At 41.9% G+C, this 14,653-nt stretch overlaps 1 protein-coding gene across 1 annotated transcript; it reads left to right on the top strand.

Moving 5' to 3' along the window:
* On the top strand, positions 13,089-14,318 carry LOC110431439. Its single transcript, XM_021450580.1, has 2 exons — positions 13,089-13,953; positions 14,063-14,318. Exons 1-2 carry the CDS (start codon positions 13,181-13,183, stop codon positions 14,085-14,087), a joined length of 798 nt encoding a protein of 265 aa, XP_021306255.1. The 5' UTR covers positions 13,089-13,180; the 3' UTR covers positions 14,088-14,318.

Genomic DNA, 14,653 nt, shown 5'->3' with positions numbered 1-14,653 from the left:
GCTGTTTTCTGGAGCAGTCTGCAATAAATCTGGTACATCTCAAAATCTGTTCGTGCAATGTTCATCAAATTTTTCTGGGAACAAGTAAACCTTCATATCTTTCCAATGCTGCAAGAATGACCATATTATCTATTATGATCTGGGAGTTATGGTCGTTCAAAGTTGAGGTTTCTGCGCAGTCTGGCAGTCTAGAACAGTTTTGGTTATGCCCAGTTTTGATTAGTTTAACAATGGAATCTGTCAATATGGTCTAAATAAAAGTTGTAGATAATTGCTTTATCTTTCCAAAGGTGTATAGAATGTATCCTTTTGAATTCTGGAACTCGAGATATGACAGATTTTCTGAACTGCTGATGTTGGATGTTACCCAGAAAATTCCAGATTCCGTTAACTCTTGTAATTGTCATGTGGGACGTTACTAAGATATGTTTTTGTACCTTGGAATGCAGATGGAAGCAAGAGGTAGAGGCAGAGGTAGAGGCCGTGGTAGGGGTGCTAATGCCCCAATCTCAGTGGAGGAACTTATGCATACACAGAATGAGATGATGCATGCATTCCTACAACATCTTCAGCACCAGCCTGTAGCTCCACCACCACCTGTCTATGTGAGGGATAAACGCGGCGAGTTTATGAAAGGACGACCTCCAGTGTTCACTCATTCTGCTGACCCTATGGAAGCATATGATTGGTTGCGTGCTGTGGAAAGACATTTAAACATAGCTCAGTGTAATGATCTGGAGAAGGTGTTATATGCTTCTAGACCGCTACAGGGAGCAGCTCAAACTTGGTGGGAATCATACCAAGCTGCTCGTCCTAATAATGCTCCCGCCGTCACTTGGCAGGAATTCTGCAGATATTTTAAGGCACGTCACATCAATGAAGGGATGACAGAGATAAAGCAAGAGGAATTTAGATCTCTTAGAATGGGTTCTATGACTGTTGTAGAGTATCATGATGCCTTTGAGCAGCTGGCTCGCTATGCTCCGAATGAGGTCAGGGAAGATGTTGATAAGCAACGTCTATTTATGAAAGGCCTTTACTATGATCTCAGATTGCAGTTGGCTGGAAACGCTTACCCTACTTTTCAAGCTCTAGTGAACCGTGCCATTGTGCTGGATGATATGCGCAAGAGCCAGGATCGGAAGAGGAGAATGCAAAGACAAAGTTCGGGTAGTAATAACCGCCTATGCTTGGGCTCTCAACAAGGTTACCATCAGAGTTATCAGTGGAACCAAGATCAGTATCCTCAGCAATACCAGAATCAACAGCAGAGTGGGAATCCGCGCTTTCATTTTCAGCAGCGTAACTCTCATCAGCAGCAGGATGTTCGACAGACACCTCGATCAAGGAATCCTAATGCCACCACTAGGAAGAACAGTGCTCCCAAGACTCCTAACAGGTGTTTCCACTGTGGAAAGGATGGACATATGTCTTATAATTGTCCAAAGAATTTCAACCCACAGAACTCCCAAGGGCAAAATAGCAACCAGAAGAACAATCGGACACCTGACACTGGAAGAGGGAATCATATGTCTGCAGGGACAACTATGGGGGAATCTAAAGTGATGATTGGTATATTTGATGTCCATTCCACTCCCGCTACGGTTCTTTTTGATTCTGGAGCTTGGCATACATTCATTTCACAAGCATTCATTAGGACACATAATATACCTGCTCGTGCCATGAAAAGTGCTATAACTGTAAATTCACCAGAAGGAACTATACCAGCTACACATTGTTGCTTTCCAATTAATTTGACTCTAAGGGGGGTAGACTTTAAAGTGAGCCCCATAGTGCTGAGGACAGCTGGAGTTGATCTTACTTTGGGTACTGATTGGATGATGCAACAGGATGCAAAGGTTAACTGTGAAGGGAAGGTAATGGAACTAACATCACCAACCGGGGACCGACTCAAGGTTGAGGTGCAGGAGCAAACGATAGCCATAGTGAACCAGTTGGATGATGATGCTAATCCTCAGGATCGTGTTGTGAATGAGTACCCAGATGTATTCCCAGAAGAGTTGTCGGATATGCCACCTGACCGTGACATCGAGTTTATAATTGATTTCCTACCTGGTACTACACCTATAGCTAAAAGACCATATAGAATGGGGGTTAATGAACTAGAAGAACTTAAGAAACAAATAAAGGAATTACAAGATAAAGGGTTCATTCATCCTAGTTCATCACCATGGGGTGCACCAGTTATCTTTGTTGATAAGAAGGATGGTAGTCAGAGGATGTGTGTTGATTATCGGTCACTTAATGAGGTCACTATCAAGAATAAATATCCCTTGCCTAGGATTGACGACTTATTTGATCAGCTAACAGGTGCTTGTGTGTTCTCTAAGATTGATTTGCGTTCTGGTTATCATCAATTGAAGATTCGGAAATCAGATATACCAAAGATAGCTTTCACAACGAGGTATGGGTTGTATGAGTATACAGTTATGTCTTTTGGTTTGACCAATGCACCAGCTTACTTTATGTACATGATGAATAAAGTATTTATGGAGTATCTTGATAAGTTTGTGGTGGTATTTATTGATGACATTATAGTATTCTCTAAAACCAAGGAAGAACATGCTGAACATCTGAGATTGGTCTTACAGAAACTTAGAGAACATAAACTGTATGCTAAGCGTAGTAAATGTCAGTTTTGGTTGGAGGAACTTTCTTTTCTTGGTCATGTTGTTTCCAATGGTGGTATTGCAGTGGATCCTAGTAAGGTGAAAGATGTGCTGAATTGGAAACCACCTACAGATGTAAGTGAAATTCGCAGTTTTCTTGGTCTAGCTGGTTATTATCGTAGATTCATTGAAGGATTCTCAAAACTTGCAAAGCCTATGACTGCTCTGTTGGAGAAGAATGCTAAGTTTGTAGGGTCTGATAAGTGTCAAGCTAGTTTTGAGGAGTTTAAGAAGAGATTGACTACTGCACCTGTGTTGGTATTTCCAGATCTGAGTAAGAGTTTCTCTATCTATTGTGATGCTTCTCGTCTGGGTTTGGGTTGTGTTCTTATGCAAGAAGGTAGAGTTGTTGCTTATGCATCTAGACAGTTGAGGAAACATGAACTGAATTATCCTACTCATGATTTGGAGTTAGCAGCTGTGGTTCATGCACTCAAGATTTGGAGACACTATTTGATTGGGCATAAGAGTGACATATATACTGACCATAAGAGTTTGAAGTATATCTTCACCCAGATAGATCTGAATTTGAGGCAACGAAGATGGTTGGAACTGATAAAGGATTATGATTTGGAAGTGCATTATCATCCTGGAAAGGCGAACGTCGTAGCTGATGCACTTAGCAGGAAGAAATATGCTAATGAGCTTCGGGCGACGCCTGAATCTGAGGAGTTGTGTGCTGAATTTGCATATTTGAATCTGGGAATCATAGTAAATGCAATGGAAATTCAGGTCACTCCTACTCTAGAGGAAGAGATATTGAAAGGACAGTTGGAAGATGAGAAACTAAAGGAGATAGCACAGAATGTGGTACTAGGCAAAGCACCAGGATTCAGAATAGATGACAATGGTGTATTGTGGTTTGGAAAAAGGATATGTGTTCCTAAAGTGAAGGCTATTCGTGACATGATTCTGAGAGAGGCTCATGAGTCAGCATATTCCATTCACCCTGGTAGTACAAAGATGTATCTAGATCTGAAACAGAAGTACTGGTGGTATGGTTTGAAGAGAGATGTAGCTGAGTATGTTGCTTTGTGTGATACTTGTCAGTGAGTGAAAGCTGAACATCAGAGGCCAGCTGGACTGTTGCAACCAATGAAGATTCCTGAATGGAAGTGGGAAGAACTAGGCATGGATTTCATAGTGGGTTTACCTCGTACACGGAGAGGATATGATTCAATATGGGTAATAGTGGATCGATTGACTAAAGTTGCTCACTTCTTGCCAGTCAAAACCACTGATTCAGGAGCTCGACTAGCAGAGTTGTATATGGAGCGGATAGTTTGTTTGCATGGAGTGCCTAAGAAGATTGTATCTGATAGAGGCACTCAGTTTACCTCTACTTTCTGGAGAGCAGTGCATGATTCCTTGGGGACAAAGTTGAATTTTAGTACAGCATATCATCCACAAACAGATGGACAGACTGAGCGGATCAATCAGATACTAGAAGATATGTTGAGAGCTTGTGCATTGCAGTATGGAACCAGTTGGGATAAGAGTTTGCCATATGCAGAGTTCTCCTACAACAACAGTTATCAGCAAAGTCTTAAAATGGCACCGTTTGAAGCATTGTATGGTCGTATGTGTAGAACACCTTTGTTTTGGAATCAAACTGGAGAGACTCGGGTGTTTGGTACGGATGTGCTTAGACATGCAGAACAACAAGTGCGAACCATCCGGGATAATCTAAGAGTTGCTCAGTCTCGTCAGAAAAGTTATGCAGATACACGTAGGAGAGAACTAGCTTTCGAGGAAGGTGATTATGTCTATCTGAAAGTGTCACCTATGCGGAGTGTGAAGAGGTTTAATATGAAAGGCAAGCTAGCTCCAAGGTATGTTGGTCCGTTTAAAGTTTTGCAAAGGTGTGGAGAAGTAGCTTATCAGTTGGAATTGCATGAAAGTCTATCTGGTGTGCATGATGTGTTCCATGTGTCACAACTTAAGAAGTGCTTGCGCGTACCTGAGGAGCAAATACCATTGGAAGAGCTTTCGGTTAAAAGTGATCTCACTTACGAAGAATATCCGGTCAAGATTTTGGAGACAGCTGAGAGAGTCACCAGAAGTCGGGTCATCAAAATGTGCAAAGTACAATGGAATCGGTATTCAGAAGCAGAGGCAACTTGGGAAAGAGAGGATGATATGAGAAAATCATATTCATATTTGTTTGAGTAAGTTTCGCTCAATCTCGAGGACGAGATTCTTTTAAGGGGGGTAGAGTTTGTAACACCCAAAATTTGATTTCGAATTAATAGGAATTAATTTGATTTATTTAACCATTTTCGGGAGCATTTAATTTAGTTAACAAATATTTTTTTAAAAAAATCCAACATAGGGATAGAAACTTATTTGTGCATTCATGCTGGAGCATAATGATTTTTTTGTGCTGATTTCATTTTATTTATGTTGCTCAAAAGCTCAAATTGGGAAAAGGTTTTGAAAAAAAAAGAAAAAAAAGGAAGAAAGGGAGAGCGACCTGCCCTCGGCCTGATTACCAAAACGGCGGAGGCCCAAAACCTTTCCCCGCAGCCCAGCTCGTTTCCCCCCCTCGGCCCACTCCCTCATCCTCCCCCTCGCGCGGCCCAGCACAAGCCTGATGCGCGCCCTGATCTCCCCTCCCTTCTCTCTTCGGCTGACGAGCCGGCCCCGCACCGTGAGTCACTGCCTGGCGGGCCCCACTGCGCAGCGCCCCTTCTTCCTTCCCGGTTCGTAGCCGAGCAGGGCTCTGGGAGGATCAATCCCGCGATCCCTTGCCTATTTGATTTCCTCGAAGCCCTATAAGACTCATTGCACCGCCTGCGCATTTTTTTCCTCACCCGAGCGTTCTTCTAAGCCCTAGCCGCGGCTACCACGGTGTTTTGGATCTCGCCGAGAGGGAGCAAAACGCCCCGCGTCGCGAGCTCCTCCCCTTGCTCCTCGGCCCAGCAAAACATCCCCAGCGAGACCCCGGTGAGCTCCGCTACCCCGTGGTGTTTTCCTTTCACGATTTGGTGCACGGAATCACGAAATCCGTCGACGCCGGCGAGCTCCCCGCGGCCGTCAATGGCGCCGCCGCGCCGGAGGCTTTCCTGGCGGCCGGCCCGCCGCCCCTGACCCCCTTGGAGCGCTGTGAGCCGTCGATTTTCAGATCGACGCACAGGAAAAGAAGATACCCCTTCGGGGTGAATCTTCCTAAAGAGACCCTGGAACTTTTAGGTATAAACCCGCAGTCCAAAAACGGGTTTTGCAGAGTACACTTTCTCGTTTCAAAAACGTATTCCCCTCGGTTTAACTAGAGTACGCTTTAGGTTATTTACAAGTTTGCCACTAAAATGGTTTTGGTCATAAAATGCTCATTTTAACTCCATTTTGGTCCATTCAAATTCCGTTAGATTCGTATTTAAGAGCTCTACATGTTAGTAACTTTATTTTCCCAGTTTGAAACCTTTTAATTTCGTAATCCTATTTAATTAATTATTTCTCTATAGGAAATCTTAGAAAATTCATAACTTCACCGTTTTAATTCCGATTTCCGTGAACTTTACGTTTGTGTGATCGTAGCGCTGTGTAAAATATTTTGATAAACTTTTATATTTGTTTTACCACTGTTTGGTGTAATGTTCTAATTATATATTGTTTGCTTTGTGTATGATTGTCTCCATTGGATTGCGTGTTGTTGGTTGATGATCGAATGTAGACGGTGAGTGTTGATATTTGGTAACGCAATAAGAAAATGATCCGCAAGCGCACGGATATCGGTGAGCATTTCACCCGGGAGGTTATCCAGAGTTATCGTATTTATATTTTTACCACTGGGAGAAAGGGTGCATCTGACTAACCAAATCTATTGCTACTACCCCTTTAGGCTACAAAGAATGTTTCTCGATGTGAGTGATGTATAGAGAAGACTGCAACCGTAGTCTCGTTCTAACCTTGATAAGGATGATCTACTGTTCTATTGGGGAGGCTCACGGAATCTAGACAACACAGAGGATGTTCGACCCGCACCTATAAACCTACCCGTCCTGCTAACAAGATATGGGATACAAAGGTAACTCGGAAATGTCACGTTCCTTGCTACTACCACGGTCCAGCTAGTCAGGGGATATCTATGAGTACCCTAGCCTAAACACCACGTTTACGCTAGCAAGTGATTACTCTAATACTCAACCGGACGAGGATTAAAGTAAACTCATAAACCAAAGAACAATAAAGCAAGAACTTACTAGAATTAGAAGTCGAATTACTGAAGAATCTTAGAAGCAAGCCTCGGGTTAGGAGACTTGATCCTGTAGGTACAACTCGGAGTAGACACCGACAGGCCAGCCTTCCTCCGATCCACACCTCCACTCTATCTCTCTCAATCTAGTAGAAACTAGAAGATCTATTTCTACCTTACATTGGTTGCTAAGCCTAAAAAGAAATATTATTTAGAGAAGAGGTTTTCCTTCGAGGGCACCCCTCAATCTCTATGATAATTTCTTGTCTTCTCTAGGGGCCAGGGGGGTCTCCTTATATAGTCCTCCCCTTCTATGCGTTTTTGGGTCGGTAGGTGATGTGGTACTATGTTATTCTGGATCCAATAGGTCGGTGGAGATCTCCCGAGAGAAAGCGTCCTGATTGGGCTCGGCAGGTGGGCGGGCGCCCAGGTCCTGGCCCCGTTTCGCCTCCGCTTCGGTCTCGTGGCTTCTGGAGTCTTCTAGATGGTAGAAAATTGCGCGGTGCGTTGATATCTCTATGTAATCCTGACATGTGGGCCTTTCTTCCTTATTTCCTGATAACCCCCTGCAGAAATAGACAAACACTAAAACTCGTGGAATTCTGTCAGATAAAACCCTAAGTCTAGATGTTGATTTCATTTGGATCCTTTTCTTTGTTTATTTGATAATTAAATTTGATACTTAAGGACCGTCAATAGTGAGCCGTATGTTGGTGATCAAGACCAAGCCTTTGAAGACCAGCAGGCTCAGGAGAGCTTTGATCAAGGCAAGTATAACTTGGGATCATCCTTGTTACCTATACACAATTAATACAATATTTATCATATGCATGTGTCCACCTTGATGACCTTAGCAAAATCATAGATGATTGTTATCCTGAATTCCTTGATTACCTATTTGGATATGCATTTGGGTAGTTCTTGCTAGTGTTTGATTAATAATCCATGATCTTGTAACATGAATATTTGGATATACAATAAACAATAAAATAAGCTTTCTAACAACTGGAACATAAAGGGTGGAAAGAACTCTAGCTTTTGCTGGATTGATCTTGACCCTCCATAAGGACTTATCCCTTGGCAAAAGCTGGGACAACTCATACAACCATGAGGGCTACATGGCTCTGGTTTTAGCTCAGTATGAGGATCTTTATCTAGCTTGTTAGCGGTTACCTTAATTGGCGTAAGAATGGCTAGACACGTTGGGTATAGTGCGGCCTCTGTCCATGTGTATAGGCTGCGGGTTATGTGCCATGGAAGGGGGGCTCTATATCTGCCTGCCGAGTGAATCTAATGGCCCTAACTTGTTAGACGAAACCTTTGAAAGGCTTCATAGTGATCCCTGCCGACCTCCCTAGGAAGGGGGTTAAGAGACTTGCAACCTCGGGCGAAAGGGTAAATCACGACTCATGGGTAAAGATGTACAACCTCTGCAGAGTGTTAAATCTGGTATACTAGCCGTGCCCACGGATACGGGCGGCCCGGAAAACTGACGGAATAGATGGACACTGATGAACATGACTAATGATGATAAATGATGGTTTATTATGTTGTTTATATGTGTTATTCTTAATTCTTGTATACATTGATCATGTGGTTATTGGATTAATTATGCTACCTTGATATTTGCTATCTAATGATTAAACATGCTATCCACTATTAAAAGCTAAATGCAGTTAAAACAGTGTCAGCCATTTGAGCCTCATGAACCCCTCGTTATACTTGTTGAGTACGATATGTGCTCACTCTTGCAATTTCCCAACACTTCAGGATATGATAATGAAGATGACTGGAATGAGGACTACCATTATGAGTACTAGGTTTGGAGTCAATCAGTCAACAGTGTCCCTGTGTGGAGCTTCCGTCGAGAGCGTTGTTTAATATTATTATCATTTTTGTGTAAGCCTATGTGATTTATTATGTTCCGCTATGTAATAAACACTGCAATGGTACAATTGAGATTTGTCTACTTATGTGTGCGACTATTCCTGGGGCACATATGAGTCTTTTATGCATCCTATTTTGTTCTTAAAATATGGGTGTGACACAAGTATTTGTGCCACAGTGTCTTGTTTTCTTCTTACAATATTGAACAACGATGGGAATCTATCTTTTAGTGGTTTGTTTCCTAACCAAGTGTCTAACCAGAATCGGGTTTGTGACCCGTCTTTCACTTTGAAAGAACCAAAACACATGAAAGTATCTTTGACATTCATCAAGCCTTCAGAAGTGAGTCTGATGGTTTTTTAAAACAGCTCCCTAGAGTCTTATCTTTTATATATTTATTCCTCAGAAGTTCTTGCCACATGCCATCCTCATTTAACAATTTAAATTGCCATTTACTTAACAAGCATTTATTTTGTATGTCCAAATTTTGTATACCAAGACCACCTTGTATTTTTTGTTGGCACAAAATTTCCCATTTGGTTAATCTATATTTACATTTGTGTTGGTCATTTTGCCAATAGAATCTTGATCTATAACAGTCAATTTTTTCCAACACTCCTCTTGGAAGTTCAAAAAAAAGATATCATAAACATCGGTAGACTGGTAAGTACCGAGTTTATTAAGACCAAATGACCTCCAACCGAAAGCATTTTACCTTTTCAACCATTGAGCCTCTTTTCAATTATGTTCTCAATCATTTGCCAATCTTTATTATTTAGTTTTCTAGTATGCATGGGTAGACCAAGATAGCGAAATGGGAAACTCCCAACTTTACATCCGAACAGCTGCGAGTAGTACACTTCATGGTCCCTTGCTTTCCCAAAACAAAAGATTTTACTTTTGTGAAAATTTATTTTGAGCCCCGATAGTTGTTCGAAAGTACTAAGTATCAGTTTCATGTTTATCGCTTTCTCAACATTATGACTCATAAAGATCACTGTGTCATCTGCATATTGGAGGATGGACAAACCATCTTGAATTAGATGAGGAATGACACCTTCAACTCGCCCTGATTCCTTTCCTCTAGCAATCAGTATGGCCAGCATGTCTGCCACTATATTAAATAGTATTGGCGACATTGGGTCACCTTGCCGTAAGCCTTTTCTCGTTTGAAAGTATGAACCTAGTTGGTCATTAACCTTAATATTAACATTTCCCCCTTGTGTGAAGTGCTCGACCCATTTGCACCATTTTTGTGAAAATCCTTTCATCCTTAGTGTTTGTTGTAGAAAACTCCATTTTACCTTGTCATAAGCCTTTTCAAAATCAATTTTGAAAATAACCCCATCCTGTTTCTTTGAGTGGAGTTCATGTATTGTCTCATGGAGTATTACTGCACCCTCCATGATATTTCTACTAGGAAGAAAGGCTGCTTGAGTTGGTCTAATAATTTTCTAGGCTATGGTAGATAACCTATTAGTTGCCACTTAGGTAAAAATTTTGAAACATACATTCAACAACATATTGGCCTGTATTGTTGAATCACTTTTGCATCCTTCTGTTTAGGTAATAAAATTATTGTTCCAAAGTTGAGACTATTTAGTGGCAAGGATCCATGATGAAAATCTATGAACAAAGCCATCAGATCATCTTTAATTAAATTCCAGAAGACCTGATAAAACTCTGAAGGGAAACCTTCTGGTCTTGGTGCCTTATTATGTTCCATTTGAAAAATTGCAGTCCTCACTTCATCTTCTGTAAAATCAGTTGTTAATAACTCATTTTCTAGTGACGAGACCTGAGGAATATCCTCAGAATGTGACTCATCCAAAATAATTGTAGAGTTCTCCGATGGGCCAAATAATGTTTTATAATAATTGGTAATATGCTTTTTAAGTTGAGCATCACCACTTATTATATCATTTCCATCTTCCAGCTGGAAAATACGAGTTTTCCTATGTCTACCATTTGCCAACAAATGATAGTACTTTGTATTTGCGTCACCCTCTAATAGATGTTTCACCTTAGCCCTTTGGTACCATTTAAGTTCCTCCTCACGAAGTAGTTCAGCAAGCCTTTCATTTAACACATGCTTTAAGTTGAAATCCATTTCATTAAGCATGGAGCTCTCTGCCTTTTTATCCGATTCATCTAGTTTATTTAAAAGAGTTGTTTTTTCTTTCTTATAAGCACCACTTATATTTTTTGTCCATCCTCTAAGATATTGACGTAATCTTCTGATCTTAGCTTGCCACCTCTCTCAGGGAGTGCCTTCACGATGCACACTCTGCCACACATCACTTATTATGTCGCAGAAACCGTCTCTCAGCAACCATCCCAATTCGAATTTAAATTGGGGTTGATAAGATGAGGATGAATTGTTTGTGCAACATAATAGTGGAGTATGGTCAGAAATCTCTCTAGATAGTGCATTTACGGTGGTAAGTGGATACTTGGACTCAAAGTCCGTGCAAACCAGAATCCTATCTAACTTTTCAAAAGTTTGATTTTGTAAGTGATTAGCCCAGGTAAAACTTCTTCCTGACAATTCTAACTCTCTGAGATTTAACGTGTCAAACACTGCATTAAACATGAAGGGCCATCTATCATTATAGTTGCCATTGCTTTTCTCGTCGGGTCTACGGATAATATTAAAATCTCCACCTATAATAATAGGTAAAGCTTCTTTTGAACATATTCGCACTACCTCAGATAAGAAATTTGATTTTTGGTCAACCTGGTCCATATACTGAAATCAAATTAAATTTAAAATCATCTTCTTTATGACGAACTTTAAAGCGAATAAAAAAATCCCGTTCTTCAATCTCACCAATGTCAAAAGTTAACAAGCTAACTCCTAGGATCATGCCACCAGACCGTCCCCGTGGAGCCATGCAATGCCAAAGAAAATCTTTGCCAGCACAAATATTATTCAAAGTGGATTGCGGAAAATTGGCTCTGCCTGTCTCTGATAAGACAATAAAATCTAAGTTCTTTTCTTTTGTTAGGTCAGATAAGAATCTGTATTTTTTAGGGTCGGCAAACCCATTGCAATTCCAAAAAATACCTTTCATCTAGACCAACTTGTTTTTTTTGTTTTTTTTGTACCTAGAACATGACCTTTTGTTTTGTGATAAAGTGTTGGATATTATGGGCATAGCCCATTAATTTAATAATATCTATTAAACTCTATGGTCCGTATGGGAATTTAACCGAGAGATGGCGTGGCGAGGCAGGCAGGCAGCGAATGAGCGGACGGGCGGGCAGGCGAGGCCTTTAATCTTGTAACTCCTGCCTCCATGATCATGATTGAGAGGAGTTTCTGGTAACTCACGTAACTCCTGCCTTCATTGTTTTCATTGAGAGGAGTTTCTGGTAACTCCCGTAACTCCTGCCTTCATGGTTTTCATTGAGAGGAGTTTCTGGTAACTCCCGCAACTCCTGCCTTCATGGTTTTGATTAAGGAGTTTATGGTAACTCCCGTAACTCCTGCCTTCATGGTCTTGATTGAGAGGAGTTACTGTCAGTTTCTGTCTCCTCCACCGCAAAGAGTCGCGACCTTTCTGTTCCGTGTCTGGCCTTCCTCCTTCTGCTTGCCTATAAAAGGACCCGCACTCTCTTGGTTCTCTTGAGAAGGAAAAACCACATCCTGTTGCGCAAGTCCTTTCCGTTCCATCTCCGGCGAGCACCAGAGATGGAAGAGTAGGCCTTCGGAACGCGTCTCCGTCGTGCGCTTCATCTGCTCGGGTGAGGACGGGCGATTACGGTTTTGGGGAGTGTCGTTGGCGACACGACTACTCGCTGGTGATTCTGCGGCGACTACACGGCAACCTTTTCTGCACTGCATCAAGCGGAACGACTACAACGACAAAGCACCACCATGACTTTTCCCGGTGCGAGCGGTTCTGCCGTAGGGTATAATCTCCTTCATCCTATTATTAATTTCACTGTTAATATCATGATGTTCCTGGGTAGCATTTTGCTATTATCCTACATGTTTTGCTTGGATGATCATGTGAATAATCTTTTACTGGTACCATATATTTCTGTACTCATCTTTGTTTCGGTTATTGAGGATACCTTGCGCACAACTATGATGATTCACATAAATAAAATGATATTAGTTGTATGTTCTGTCATCTTAATTTGCTTCTGCAAATTGATAGTCATCCTTTTAATATTTGTCATGAATTGTTTTTCTCAAATAATTCATGTCGTAATTATCCCTTTTATTGCGTCATTTTTATGGATTAAAATAAATATGAAAATGCCTTATATTTCAACAATCCAAAAACGTAATTTCAGGCCATTTTCATCTGTTGGCTTTGCGGGCTTGCTAAAGCCTACGCCGTTTGAGGGCACTCACTACAAGAGGTGGCGTGAGAAAGCCCTTCTGTGGTTGTCAGCCATGCGCTGTGGTCATGTGCTCCAGGAGCAACCTGCCGGTGTGAGATCCGAGCAAGATGAGGAGGCATGGGGACATGCTGAGACTATGTGCAAGGCTGCACTATTGAGCATCATCCATGATTCGCTGGTTGATGCCTACATACCACTCCCGTCGGGCAGAGCTGTGTGGGAGGCTCTTGAGGCCCGGTACGGTCTTTCTGACCCTGGTTCTGAGCTGTATATCATGGAGCAGTTCTATCACTACAAGATGGTTGATAACCGTTCTATAGTCGAACAGGCTCATGAGGTACAGGGACTGGTGAAAGAATTAGAGCTGTACGGATGTCCTCTCCCTGACAGGTTTGTGGCAGGCTGCATTATTGCTAAGCTGCCACATTCCTGGACTGATTTTGCTACTACCTTGAAGCACAAGAGGCAGCAGTTTAGTATTGCTGAACTTGTTGGCAGTCTTGATGTCGAGGACAAGGCTAGAGCAAAGGATGTCAAGGGGAAGGGAAAGGGCTGGAACGGTGAGGCGACTACTAGTGCACATGTGGTGCAAAAGTTTCGTCCTAAACCACAGAGGAAGAAGCCCCAGCAGGAGCTTAAGCAGAAATCCACTACTTTCTTCAAGAAAGGTAATAACAAGAAGATGGGATTTGACAAGGCGAAAATGACTTGCTTCACCTGTGGGAACAATGGGCACTTATCCAGAGAGTGTCCTGAGGCTAAATGGAAGCCCCCACCAAAGGCAAAGACAGCTAACACCATTGAGACTGATGCAGGTGCTTCTGGGTATGGAAATTTATCTGCATTTTCAGTTTGTTCCTCACCTGATTGGTGGGTTGATACAGGTGCAAATATACATGTGTGTGCTGATAAGTCGTTGTTTTCCTGTTACCAGGTCGGGAGGAGTGGAGCCTTGCTGATGGGGAATGGTGCGCGTGCTGGTGTTCACGGTGTTGGTACGGTGGATCTGAAGCTTACTTCGGGGAAGACCGTGCAACTCAAGAACGTGCATCATGTCCCCTCCATAAGGAAAAATCTGATTAGTGGCTCTTTGCTATGCCGTGATGGCTTTAAACTTGTGTTTGAGTCTAATAAATGTGTAATGTCAAAGTATGGAACCTTTGTTGGAAAAGGCTATGAAAGCGGAGGCTTGTTCCGCTTGTCGCTAGATGACACTTTACCTCTTGCCGTGAACAATGTGGTTAATAACGTTAATGTTGAGATGAATGTTTGGCATTCTCGATTATGTCATATTAATTTTGGCTGCATGTCTCGCTTAGCTAATTTAAATTTAATTCCTAAATTTGATGTTGCCAAAAATTCAAAGTGCCATACATGCGTTGAGGCAAAACAACCTCGCAAGCCTCACAAGGCTGCTGTGGCAAGAGAGTTGGCACCACTTGAACTCATCCATTCCGATATTTGTGAAATGAACGGAATTGTAACAAAAGGTGGTAAGAGATATTTCATAACGTTCATAGATGAT

This window comes from Sorghum bicolor, chromosome 10 (genome assembly GCF_000003195.3).
Source record: "Sorghum bicolor cultivar BTx623 chromosome 10, Sorghum_bicolor_NCBIv3, whole genome shotgun sequence".
NCBI lineage: Eukaryota > Viridiplantae > Streptophyta > Magnoliopsida > Poales > Poaceae > Sorghum > Sorghum bicolor.
The sequence above is the reverse complement of the archived record's forward strand: the minus strand, read 5'-3'. Positions and strand labels throughout refer to the sequence as shown.

Bases quoted from the DNA above. Each gene is read 5' to 3' on its own strand.
- LOC110431439 (XM_021450580.1), top strand. From the start codon at position 13,181: ATGCGCTGTGGTCATGTGCTCCAGGAGCAACCTGCCGGTGTGAGATCC. The intron at 13,954-14,062 runs GTATGGAAATTT...TCCTGTTACCAG, and splicing joins ACTGATGCAGGTGCTTCTGG to GTCGGGAGGAGTGGAGCCTT.